General features: G+C 35.5%; 1 protein-coding gene across 1 annotated transcript in view; it reads right to left on the reverse strand.

Moving 5' to 3' along the window:
* Positions 1–13,989, reverse strand: part of CPNE8 (copine 8) — a 216,630-nt gene that overhangs the window by 41,470 nt on the left and 161,171 nt on the right. The window contains exon 14 of the mRNA XM_059404497.1: positions 3,862–3,908. Coding sequence (XP_059260480.1) covers positions 3,862–3,908 — 47 coding nt within the window. The remainder of the gene's footprint in view (positions 1–3,861; positions 3,909–13,989) is intronic.

The raw sequence follows: 13,989 nt of genomic DNA on the forward strand, positions 1-13,989 counted from the left end.
CTCATTATGGTCTTGATTTGCATTTCCTGATTCCTAAATTTACTAAGTTATCTTTTCACGTGCTTACTGATCAATCATTTATACATCTTCTGTGGGGCTATGTCTATTCAGATCCTTTGCCCATTTTAAAATTGGATTGTCTTTTTATTGAATTACGGGTTCTTTATACATTCTAGGATACAAGTCCCCCATGAGATATATGAATTGCTACTATTTTCCCTCACATTCTGGGGTTTGTCATTTCACTTAGTTAATAGTGTTCTATGAAGCATAAAAAGGTCTTGATTTCGACAGAGTTCAATTTATTTATTTTGTTTTGTTGTTTATGTCTTTGTATCATACTTAAGAATCAAGTGTCAAATGAATTTCTGGGGCATCCATTTATGCAAAACAGGTCTTTCAGGTTGTTTGTTTGTTTTGTTTTATCAGGCTATTTTATTTTATCTTATTATTTTTTATTAACATAAAATGTGTTATTTGTTTTAGGGGTACATATCTGTGGATCATCAATCTTACACACTTCACAGCACTCACCATAGCACATACCCTCCCCAAGGTCCATCATCCAGCCACCCCATCCCTCCCATCCCCTCCACACCAGCAACCCCTTTCAGGTTTTGAATGAGATTGCATTGAATCTGCTGACTGCTTTGAGAAATGTTGCCCTCTTAACAGATGAATTTTCCAATCCATGAAAATGGCATATTTTTCCACTTACTTAGATCTTTAATTTCTTTCAATCTTTTTCAGAATACAATTTTTAGAGTATAAAGTTTACACTACTTTGTTAAATTTATTCCTAAGTATTGTGTTCTTTTTGATACTTCTGTGAATGAAATTTTCTTTTTCAGTCTCAGATTGTTAACTGGAAGTGTACAGAAAATGACCTGACTTTTATATACTGATATTTTATCCTTCAATCTTGCTAAGTGTATTTGTTAGTTTTAATAGATTTTTAGGGAATTCTTTGGGATTTTTTATATATAAGACTATGTCATCTGCAAATAGAAATAATTTAACTTCCTTCTTTACAATCTGGATATTTTAAATTTCTTTTTCTTTACTAATTGCTAGGGCCACAACTTCCAGTACAATGTTGAATAGAAGTGGAAAAGGAGACATTCTTGCCCTATTTCTCATTTTAGGCTGGATGCATTAAGCTATGTTAGGTACGGGTTTTTTATATTTTTCCCTTCATACGGCTAAAAAGTAAACTTCTATTCCTAGTTTGTTAAATGTTTTTATCCTGAAAGTGTGCTGGACTTTCCCAAATGCTTTTTTCCACACCAACTGACAAGACCATGTGATTTTTACATTTTCTTCTATTGACATGGTAAGTTCTTTGATTTTTTAATATTCAGCCAACCCTGCATTCCTGAGATAAATTTTACTTCCTCAGAGTGTGTAATTTTCTTTATATGTTGCTGGATTCAGATTGGTAGTGTTTTGTTGAGGACTCTTATATTCATATCCATAAAAGAAACTGATCTTCAGTTATTCTTTTCTTTGTTATAGTTTTGGTATCAAGGTAATAGTAACCTCATAGACTGAGTTGGGAAGTATTCTCTCCTCTACTATTTCTTGGAAGAATTTGTGAAGAATTTATATCAATTCTCTTTAAATATTTGAAGAATTCACTAGTGGAGCTTATCTGAACCTGGACCCAAGTAAGTTTCGTGGATAGTTTTTTTATTATGAATTCAATCTCTTATTATAGGCTTTTCAGATTGTCTGTGTCTTCTAAGTCAGTTTCAGAAGTCTGTGTCTTATTATTCCATAGATTCCTGCTCTTCTAGTCGTTGTGCTAATATTCATCAGTGAACAAAAGCTAGTATTTTAAACTTTAGGTTTTTAGACTTTAGGTTTTATTTCTATGTTTCGTATTTTACTGAATAAAATATACGAATAAAAATAATTAACTTGTTCAGGAAATAACAGATGCTGGCGAGGATGCGGAGAAAGGGGAACTCTCCTACACTGTTGGTGGGAATGAAAGCTGGTGCAACCACTCTGGAAAACAGCATGGAGGTTCCTCAAAATGTTGAAAATAGTACTGCCCTATGACCCAGCAATTGCACTACTGGGTATTTGCCTTAGAGATACAAACGTAGTGATCCAAAGGGGCACATGCACCCGAATGTTTATAGCAGCAATGTCCACAATAGCCAAACTATGGAAAGAACCTGGATGTCCATCAACAGATGAATGGATAAAGAAGAGGTGGTATATATATACAATGGAATACTATGCAGCCATCAAAAGAAATGAAATCTTGCCATTTGTGACGATGTGGATGGAACTAGAGGGTATCATGCTTAGCGACATAAGTCAAGCGGAGAAAGACAACTATCATATGATCTCCCTGATATAAGGAAGTGGAGATGCAACATGGGGGGGTTAAGGGGGTAGGAGAAGAATAATGAAACAAGATGGGATTGGGAGGGAGACAAACCATAAGTGACTCTTAATCTCACAAAACAAACTGAGGGTTGCTGGGGGGAGGGGGGTTGGGAGAATGGGTGGGGTTATGGACACTGGGTAGGGTATGTGCTATGGTGAGTGCTGTGAAGTGTGTAAACCTGGCGATTCAAGACCTGTACCCCTGGGGATAAAAATACATTATACGTTTATTAAAATTAAAAAAAAATAAATTAAAAAAATAATTAACTTGAAATCAGAGTGTTGGAGAATATACTTAACATGTAACCAAAGGTAAGTTAAATTACATTTTAATTTCACCTCTGTTCTTAACTCTAGTATTAACAAGCCAAGATGTAGTTAGTAAAATGATTTTCTGGATCCAAGTTTCCTCATCTGTATAACAGGACAGTTAGAATAAGTAATCTTTAAGATTCTTCCTTAGCTAAAAATGCTATTATTTTGTGAAATGTGACTCAAAGTGCAAGAAATGTGAGGTGAAGAGAAAAATAATGTAAGAGCCATAAGCACAATAAGTAATTTGGGGGGAAAACAACTAGATAAATATAACTGATGGCAAGTTCTGATAAAAATTAAATAATGAGATTCATGTTTTTATGGTATATAGTAATTCAAATTTGTATCATACAAAGTTACTTCAAAATAAAATTTTAAAAGTTCACTATCTTTTCTTTCTTGAAATGTTTGATAAACAAATTATGACTATCTACACAAAAGGTATTATATGATAATTCCCAGAATTAAATATAAATGTGTTAAAATGAGTAATTCTTAAAAATAGTCTAGTAAAAATGAAGTGAGCTGCATGAAGTATATGTATCTTAATTACACTTTTGTATATTAATACACACAAAAGTACTATAAAATAAAGATAATGCAACACACTTCAGCATTACAGTTATGTATAAAGATGAAGGGAGGGTCAAAGAAGTGGGGCCAAAGTACACAGTGGGCTTAGCTAGATCTCAATTTTCTTTTAAAAATTTCTGGGGCGCCTGGGTGGCTCAGTGGGTTAAGCTCAGGTTATGATCTCAGGGTCCTGGGATCGAGTCCCGCATCGGGCTCTCTGCTCAGCAGGGAGCCTGCTTCCTCCTCTCTCTCTCTGCCTGCCTCTCTGCCTACTTGTGATCTGTCTCTGTCAAATAAATAAATAAAATCTTTAAAAAAAAATTTCTGAAACAAAAATTATAATAACTCAATATTTATTAAATTTGAATGGGACTATTAGCTATTTTTCCCCATTTCTTCTAGTTATTTGTATACCTATTTCGTAATAGTGAAAAGAAAGGAAAAATGACCTAAATTTTATATGACACACTTCAGAAATATATAAATATAGGAATAAAATATCTAACCTCATGAAAATAAATATATTTCAATTAATTACTGGTATTTTGTACTAGTGATAGTTATAATACTTACCATTTGATGCTGTAAAATCAATAGCCACTGTGAAATTGATTTGCGTTCTAGAACATAAGTAAATAAGAATCATTAGTAATCAATCTCATAGAAGAGTTTGGTTTCCATTTGTGTTACCAAATTTTTTAACATCATTAAATTTCCTAAATGTTATTATTAACAGGGATATTCAGTACACACTGGATAGCATCAGGATAGGCAGTTTTAGAAGGTAAAAACTGGGTAGGATATCTTTACAATCATACAACTGTAAAATAAGAAAGCGTCAGGAATAAAAAGTGCTCCTATTTGGGAACACAATAACTAAGTGAGGGACTCATAATAAAGAAGTCAAACAGCAAATAATGATTTGCCAGTCTCCAATGTCAGCATTTACTATCAATTTGCTTTTAACCATTCTGCAGTCATTGTTGAATCATTATACCCTTAGAAGTGAGGCACAGCTAAAATCATTTCTAATAATTTCACTTCTTAAACTAATTCTTTTCACAACACTGAACATACAGGATTTTCTTCTGCTTTCTTCAGAAATGAGGTATTTCAGATACTGATCTATCCCTAGTACTCACAGCATTCCTGTGTGTGTGACTTTATAGACATAGATAATTATTTATATAGATGATGTTGACTATATGTAATATAAATTTTCAGCACATGGTAGGTTCCCAAAATTATTTTACTGGGTTAGTTCTTTCATCTTCTTTTTTATTTTAGGATAGAAACTGAAGAGGTGGCATTTGCACAAAAAAAGTAAACTCATTTGGATACATCTCCAACTCCTATATATGTAATTCCACTTCTTTATTACCAAAAAAGGCAAAAACAAAAAACAAAAAAACAAAACAAAAATAAGCAACAATGATATGATTACTGGGATAACCTGCAATCACATCTAATTCAAAAAATAATTTATTTTATTTTTTATTTATTTATTTATTTATTTTTTTAATTTTGTATTTTTTATAAACATATATTTTTATCCCCAGGGGTACAGGTCTGTGAATCACCAGGTTTACACACTTCACAGCACTCACCAAATCACATACCCTAAAAAGTCATTTGAAAACACGAGTACTATAGATCACCTTATCTTTAGAAATAAATTACTTTTGGCACATTGCACAACTTAACACTTCATAGTTTGGAACTGCTGTTTACATGGTGTTGATGACGATGAAACAATGATGGGTACTATAGCAATTACCCTTGTAATTCTCTTAGTATAATTTATATTTCCTTCTTTCTCTAGAAATTCAGTTTTAAAATCCCTAAATACTACTCAGATATTGAAACAAATTCTCACACCTTTTTTTTCCCCCTAAGGAATGTACAACCTTTTGTGCTTTATGTTTAATAAAATCTAATATAGATTCTCTTTAGAGCTATAAGGTAATTTTTTTCTCACAATAGAAATTAGGTTTATAGGCTAAGAATAGAGGCTAATTTGGAGCATACCACTACCCAGTATGAACCAAAGGAGTTAAAAACTCTTAGAAAAAGAATATAATGAGACATTTGGGAGAACATTTTGAGATAATCAGTCCCTTTGAGGAACTGAAAAGAACAGTCACCATCAGCACATTGCTTCGTCATCCTACTGCGAGGGAAAGAAGCCACTGTAACAGAGGGTGGTAAGGTGTATCAGAAAAGGTACAGCTTTTGAGTCTGAAAAAACAGGGGTAGAATTACAGCAACTCAGTTGTTGACTGACATTAGCCAAGTTTCCAAAATTCTCAGAGGTCAGGTGCCTGGCACATGACAATAACAAGAACTACAGAAAAACTAAATGAAATATTATACTATATATATTTATATATGTGTATATATGTAACACATTATATAAATTATATATTATAAGCATATAAATTATGCTTTTACATAGCTTTTATCAACTACCTTCATAATAATTTTTAAAGATACTATTATTCTCCTTCTATAGACACTGAAATCTATGCTCACAAAACTTAATTAAGTTTTGACATGAGTAATAAATGCCAGTATTGAAATTTGAATTCACATCTAACCTCCAAGGCCATATTCATAAACTCCATACTACTCTAGTTCTATAATTAAATATCTGTAAGCTGTTTGACTATAATAACATAATAAAAGATAGTAATTATTATGTCACAAACATAAAAATGATACTATACGAATATCCTTAATGATAAGAATGCCAGGGTACATTCTTGTGCTTGGGCAAATTAGGCCTTGTATCAAGTATGTTGTTACATATATAAATCACAAAATTTTCAGTACAAATGCCTTTTTATATTAATTTTTCCAAATGACACCTCTTTAGAAATGTAAACTCAGGGCTTCAAAAACCTATGTTTTAGCACATTATAAGGTCAATTTAGGAGCTGATTCTTCGGTTCAATCTCCCTTAGGCTGTAGGGATAGATACCTTGTCTTGATTCAACTGTCTCTTGCAACGGGGTCTGCACAATCCTTTGCCAATATTGGAACCTCACTGTATTTACTGGGTGAATCAATGCATTCATTTTATGATTGCTTCTAATATGTTCTCCAGGATAGCCTAAGATGTGCAGCATAACCACCAACTTCTTAGAAGCATTAGTTGCAGATACAAAATTTCAATAATCAGAGATACAATGGTCCTTTCAAAGCCAAAGTTCTGCCTAGCAAAATTATAAGGGAAAGTTATGGCTACCAACTAAAGAACTGTTCTGTACATAAAAATTTAAAAAAAGAGGAGATACTTATTATTAAACTACCTCACTGAAACCTCTAGGTAACAAAATGTCTAGCTAGCTAAATCCTAATGTACAAAACCAAGCAGATTAGGTACCAAAAACTCATGAAGAATTAAAAAGAAGAGAACATTTTAAAACAGGAAAAAAAGAAAAAAGGAAGAAAAAAGGAAGGAAAAATCAAAGAGAGGGGTTCTTATCATACCATTTGTGTTTTTCCATTTAAAACAATTACATTCAACATGTATTGAGCATCTTTTTTAAAAATCTTTTTTTGTCTTAAAGATTTTATTTATTTATTTGAGAGAGAGAGGGAGGGGGAGAGAGCATGAGAGGGGAGAAGGTCAGAGGCAGAAGCAGACTCTCCATAGAGCTGGGAGCCCAATGCCGGACTCAATCCTGGGACTCCGGGATCATGACCTGAGGTGAAGGCAGCAGCTTAACCAACTGAGGTGCCTCTACTGAGCATTTTCTGATTGCCTAGCACTGCAGTAAGAAAATAGGAGCAAAAAATTATTCCTGAACCTCTAGAACTTACAATTCCAGCTTTCTACTATTAAAAGCAATGACAAAAATACCACAGAGGTTTATCATTGAATTCATCATCAATAGTGTAACCTAAAACTCAACTGCATTTACTGTGGCTAACAGCTTACTCATTCCCATGATCCCCAAGTTTTCATTCATATTATAATGTGTATTTGCTTTATCAAGTGTCACATTCTATGTTATTCTGAAAATATTAACAAATAAGTCTTTTTGTTGTTGTTGTTCTGTTTTGTTTTTGTTTTTTTTTGTGAGAGACAGAGAGACAGAGAGACAGTGCACACGCAAGCAGGGGCAGGAGTGGAGTAGGGCAGAGAGAGAATCTGAAGCAGGATCCATACCCAGTGCAGAACCCTACATGGGGCTTATCTCCCAACCCTGAGATCATGACCTGAGCTGAAATCAAGAGTCACTGCTTAACTGACTGAGACACCCAGAGGCCCCACTAACAAAAGTTTTAAAGAAAGTTGCTAGCAATACTATAACTTTAGGCTATGACAGAGTTCTTGTAGATGTGGACAAATGATATGTGTCATAAAAGTAAACAAAATAAAACATTTTCAACGGTAATCCTATTACCCTTTTCATTCTTTAATATTGCACAAAGCCTAATGTTAGAGGGGAAAAAAAATCAATCATGTGTCAAAGTAAAAGATCTGAATTCACATAAGATCACTGATGGCAGAATATTCATACAATGATCACATATTAAATCCTTGAAACATTCTGCTTAGGAAGTGTTACTTTATTTGTCATTTTGCATTTTAGAAAGCAGACGAGGAGGAGCAGAATTTCAAAAAAAAAAAATCTAGATAGGAGTATTATATTCTAGTGTATAAAAAAGGCACGCCTGCCAAATTTCACAAGTTAGTAGTAACATCTCATGAGAATCCCCGATGCATTATGTCCTAGCATTGCTAAAATTATACTTGGAAAATGTCTTCTTTTACTCTGCCATCTTTCCAAAAGCTATAAATGACAAATCAGATGTCAAGATGGAGGATTTAACTAGCAGAGAAGATCTGTAGAAAACAAGTTTGTATGTCAAAGAATACTATACGCGTGCTGCCTAGCCACATGTGCGTGCGCAGTAATCCCATCTTAGACAACTTTGCTCTGGCTGTCACCACGAATTAATTATTGAGAACTAACAACTGTGATGGGGTGTGCAGAAGGACTGTTTGACTTTCTTCCCAATTTCAAATTCTGTTCAGCTGCATAAACTGAACATTATCAGTACGACAGACCAACTGTCACCATCCTTCTTTAAATTAATCTCGACAAACTCAGACTCAGATCCACTAGCTGTTGGAATTTCGAGCCTTTAGTTGAAATTGTGATGCCCGCTTAGCTCCAAGATTCCTCTTATTCTTGCCACACTGGCACCAAGACTACACTTCTTACTGGATATACTGACATGCGCTCTTGTTCTCACTTTGGTTCTGGAATTTATCCTGAATCCCTGGTTTACTTGCTTCAGGCGCCATTATCCAGCCCGGTCCTTCCTACCCCCAGCTTTCCATGGGCTAACTCTTAAACCCTTTCCTTGCTTACCTTTTCTCTTTTTTCTTAAAGGTAGTTCAAACACAATTGCCTGATTCCAAATTTTGCTGCATCTTCAAAATTCCTGCTTCCCAGGCTCATAAACTACACACAGGATTAACTGTGAGCAGTGAGATCTAGAATAATAGAAAGCTTTCAGCTACACAAATGCAAATCCAAATATAAACACTTTCACCTACTTGCAACGTGATCTTGGAAGAGCTACCGAACCTCCCTGCAGCTCCTTTATAGTAAGTTTAAGATAATAAAACCTTGCTTGGATTGTTGTTTTAAGGACAAGCACCTGTCCTTCAACAGGCACTCAATAAGCAGTTGTTATGCTTGTTATCACCATTACTGATGCTAGACTTTTGGGATCTAAGCTAGCATACTTCTTTGAAAACTGCAGTGCACGGTGCTGATCAAATTTCTAGACCTACCAGACTTTCAGGTTATTTCTGAGAACCTGACCCTCCCATGTCAGATTTCCTTCCCTTCACACCACCTGCTGAGGTCTCAACCTGCCTGCCCAACCCAAAACTGCAGCACAAATGATCTAACTTTGTTGGGAGGTGTTATCCAGGTACTTCCTCAAACAAAATCCCTTGGCATGAAGTCATTGTACACTTTGACCCCTACCTTGTTTTTTTTTTCCATCCTTCCAAAAACAGTCTGGATTTCTGATGGGTCAGTGAAATGTTAAAAGTCAGAATAAAAAGCAGTAAGACCAACGATGTGGTTCTTAACTATTTACACTAACATTCTTGGTCCTTACTAAATCTAGTTTTCCTCAATTACAAAACCTTCATGCTTTCTCTGGACTTTGAAGATTGATTTCAGTATTTTTTTTTAACACAATAAGAGTGTTCCAAATTACAACTTCACAAGGCCTTGTAGTTCGAGAGCTTCTTATCAAGGAAGGTATGCAAGGTGACCAACCTTTTTTCAAACCAATGATTTAGAAAATATCTTATAAGTGACATATCAAAATAAACAAATAAAACATCATCTCAAACAAAAAAAAAATATGCAAGCACTATCCAACAGTCCCATTTAAAATGAGGTAGAGGCTAGGGGCACCTGCGTGGCTCAGGGGGTTAAGCTTCTGCCTTCAGCTCAGGTCATGATCCCAGGGTCCTGGGATCGAGCCCCACATCTGGCTCTCTGCCCAGCAGGGAGCCAGCTTCCTCCTCTCTATGCCTACTTGTGATCTCTCTCTCTGTCAAATAAATAAAAATTAAGATTTTTTAAAAAAAATAAATAAAATGAGGTAGAGGCTGAAGAGGTAATAATCCCTAGTAGAAAGATTCTGAACTTTTGAATTACATACTGGAGTTGGAAACCCACCCTAGCTACTTAGCTAGTTGTGAGCCCTCTGCAAAACTTCCAAGCCTCTAAGCCCTAGTTTTCTCAAATAATGCATAGGTAACTGTTACACTGAAGAAGCCCTCTAATTAATAAAAATAAAACCCCCAAGTACCTGCTCGTAACAAATATTCTGCATGCTGGAGGACAGATCTTTTTAGCAATCCATGTCATCCCCTCCTGGTTCAAATTAATCCTTTCCTCTGTTGGGTCAGAGAGACAGTTCTCTCTCAGCATGAACATGTATTTCTCTTCCCTTAATTCTCCCCATAGTATTGGTCAGTGGAATGTCCAGGATGAGGTAATAAACTCCCAACCAGCGTAGGCAGGAGGAAGTGTGTTGTCTCTAGATGACCTAAAACCAATAAAGCACTCTTCTAATACTCAGTCTACATTTTATTATAACCATAAGCCAGCAACTCTAAGCAATGTTAAGTGATAAAACTCTCCTGTTCCACCACAACCTGCCCACCGGAGAGAAACTACTATAGAGAGAATGTGGCTGCAAATGCACACTCCAATCAGAAAACATAACCAAGAAACTGCCTGATACAAAACAGACTGTCAATATTTGCACTAAATTAGTGCTAGTTCTGATGATGCAGTCTACATGCAGTTTTCCTGGACTCTGAAATAAATGGCTCTGAAAAAAAGTCATCTGAAAAATAACATCAGCTGTAAGACCACACTTAAAAAGATGGATCTGGACATGTCTAGCCTTTTCAAGCCTGCATTTAAACATGCATAGAAACTTGTATCATGCATTAACCAAAACAAAGTTTATAAGTCTTAATATTTGTAAATGTTTCCTTTCTAAATCAGTTTAGATGAGTGTAGTTTATATATGATAATACTCTGCGTGAATGTATTTATAGAAGGCAGAATGGCTTTGTTTTTATTAGATTTAGCCCCATTGAGCGCTGCGGGGTTTAGCTCTCCACTGATTTGATGAATACAAAACACTTGGGTGCCACAACAAGAAACCATATAAAAAATCCTAGACATGTATATTCTGTTTTCGAATAAGAAATTGGATTAGGAAAAAAAAATACCTTACAGTGTTGTGTGTTCTGGCAAAATGTTCTCCCTGAGGCAACCTATCTATATAAAGCCACCAATTTTATAAAAGTAAAGCAAACATTTTACAACACCGCTGCACTTGCTTCAAGTATTTTTAAGGGAAAGAAATCCTTACGGAGCTTGTTGATAACAGGACTTACTGATACTCAACTTATCCTTAAAATAACCAGTATCAAGAAGCCCACTTTTGCCTTTAAAATTAGCTTATAATACATAGGCCACCCCCTTTTTCCCCCCTCTCAGACTTCTTACTTCTTTTAAGTGGAATATAAACTTTTTTTATCTATAATTTCTCAAAAGTTGTTGAATCAGGGTGGAGTTTGGGTTGAGACTGGAATGGAAGGAATGTCTTGGCATTCCTCCATAGAGAAGTGAACTATAAGAAAATTACATTTATTGGGCGCCTGGGTGGCTCAGTGGGTTAAGCTGCTGCCTTCGGCTCAGGTCATGATCTCAGGGTCCTGGGATCAAGTCCCGCATCGGGCTCTCTGCTCAGCAGGGAGCCTGCTTTGCCCTCTCTCTCTCTCTCTGCCTGCCTCTCCATCTACTTGTGATTTCTCTCTGTCAAACAAATAAATAAATAAAATCTTTAAAAAAAAAAAAAGAAAATTACATTTATTGAATTCGTAAATTTTAATATATCTTTTTTTCTCCATGTCTCTGATAACTAGGACACTTACCACCAACAACATTATAAGATCAAATGAGATAAGACACAATGGAACTTTAAACAAACTCAAATTACTCAGAAAAACAGTAGCTAGCATTTATTGAGGGTTAACTCATTTACTCCACATAGCCTATAGGCACTATTAATTTTATTCCTATTTCATATAAATGGAAATCGGTTATGATAGTAAGAGGCAGATGTAGGATTTGAACTAGGCAGTTCATGCCAGAACCCAAATTCTTGTTCACTACTATGCACTGCCTCCATTATCAGCAACTGATTCTTTGCAATTGACTTGACTCTGGCCAAATATTTACCTATTAATTTCCCAGAACTTTCCCACAGAGCAACTCACCTATTAGCCTCTCTCCTGTGGTCCCTTTCTGCTAAGATGTGAGGGGGAAAAAAACCAGTCCCGCGCTGCTGCCTTTTTTTTAAACATTTTATTTATTTTCTTGAGAGAGAGAACACGAGAGTGGGGGAGGGCCAGAGGCAGAGGGAGAAGCAGACCTCCTGCTGAGCAGGGAGTCTGCCGCAGGGCTCAATCCCAGGACCCTAGTTGGGACTAGAACCTGAGCAGAAGTCAGACACTTAACCAACTGAGCCGCCCATGCACTCCCAGTACCCTGCTTCTAATCTTGATCTAATCTTGATTCTAGTCTTTCCTCCAAGACACTACAAACCCAGATATGAGATAAATGGAGGTAATTTCTGGCAGAGGCAACAGAAAGTCATTTTTTCTTCCCCCAGAAAACATGGTTCATCTGTTTCATTTGGTGACTGTGGTATGCATTGTGAAAAGAGGAATGTCACAAGATGATAAATTCTGAGAGAGACAGAAAGGTGTATTACCTAATTCAATGAATTGTCACTCTCTTTGTTTAAAAGTCCTATTTGTCATAATGTTTCATTATGCTAAGAGATTTGGAGGAAAGGGTGGAAAGTCAGGTTTAAAATGGCTTTCTCATAGGGGCGCCTGGGTGGTTCAGTCATTAAATGTCTGCCTTTGGCTCAGGTCATGATCCAGCCTCCCAAGCACCCCGAGTCAGGTTCCCTGCCCAGGGGGAAGCCTGCTTCTCCCTTCTCCCTCTCTCACTCCCCGTGCTTGTGTTCCGTCCTTTGCTGTCTCTCTCTGTCAAATAAACAAAAAATCTTTTTTAAAAATGGCTTTCTCATTAATCTGGATTTATTCAGTGGCTACTTGGTGTCCAACTTTATAAAAATATTTTAAAATTGCCAGTATCTTTGAGAAGACAAGTCATATAAAGTGACAAATTAAAATGACACCAAGGAAACTAGCAACCACTCAGTATAAGTGGTAGGGACTTCTATAGCTCATCGGAATTAGCTGGATGAGAGTTCAGGCTTTCTTTAGAGGAAGAAAATGACAGTCCATAGTCCTGCAAGTTTCTAATACATTCAATAGTCTGATAAAAAGCACAGACTAGGGTTCCATATTGACATGAAATTCTGGTAACGTAGAGGGACTCAGTATGCAGAATTTGCAATCCGTTTCCCCCCTTCATCTGCCACTTAGAGAGATGTGTAAAACTTTACAGATATTTGTTCTTGGTTGTGTTAGTGGTGGAGTAAAGAGTTTCATGAAGACTTAGGACACAGAGAGGACTTAGCCAAATTGATATTTATGATTCTGCCCTGGGATGCTTATAGTGTATCTGTAGAGTCTATAGATATATTGAAAATACAGAAAAATTTTACAAATCTGCTTAAGTCAATAAACCCACTTTATAGATAATAAAAATTATAATAATGATAATGTTACTCTAAAGTAGAATCTTAGATTTCAGAACAGCCTATGACTTCATTTGTATCTGACATGCCCTTACTAATAGTTATTGGGTATTCAAGGCCATATATTAAAGATTACTGAGTAAATACCTTTAGTTCCCAATTATATCAGACTTTTAATATTCAAAATTATTGCTTAATAAGCAAACAGAAATAACATAACCACTAGGATAAATGTACAGAGTTTAATTTTTAAAAAATGACCCCACGGTCAAAAGTCCAACAGGGACAATCAGTTTTTATTACTCTACAATAGACATCCTTTGTAGATACTATTCTTCTATTTAGAAAATAAAGCTCTTTATAACTTCAAGTCATAAAATACACCTTATGTTCCAGGGAAAGCATGGTACTGCTTAACCAAAAAAAAAAAAAAAAAAAAAAAAAAAAAAAAAAAAAAAA

Source organism: Mustela nigripes, chromosome 6 (genome assembly GCF_022355385.1).
Source record: "Mustela nigripes isolate SB6536 chromosome 6, MUSNIG.SB6536, whole genome shotgun sequence".
Taxonomy (NCBI): Eukaryota; Metazoa; Chordata; class Mammalia; order Carnivora; family Mustelidae; genus Mustela; species Mustela nigripes.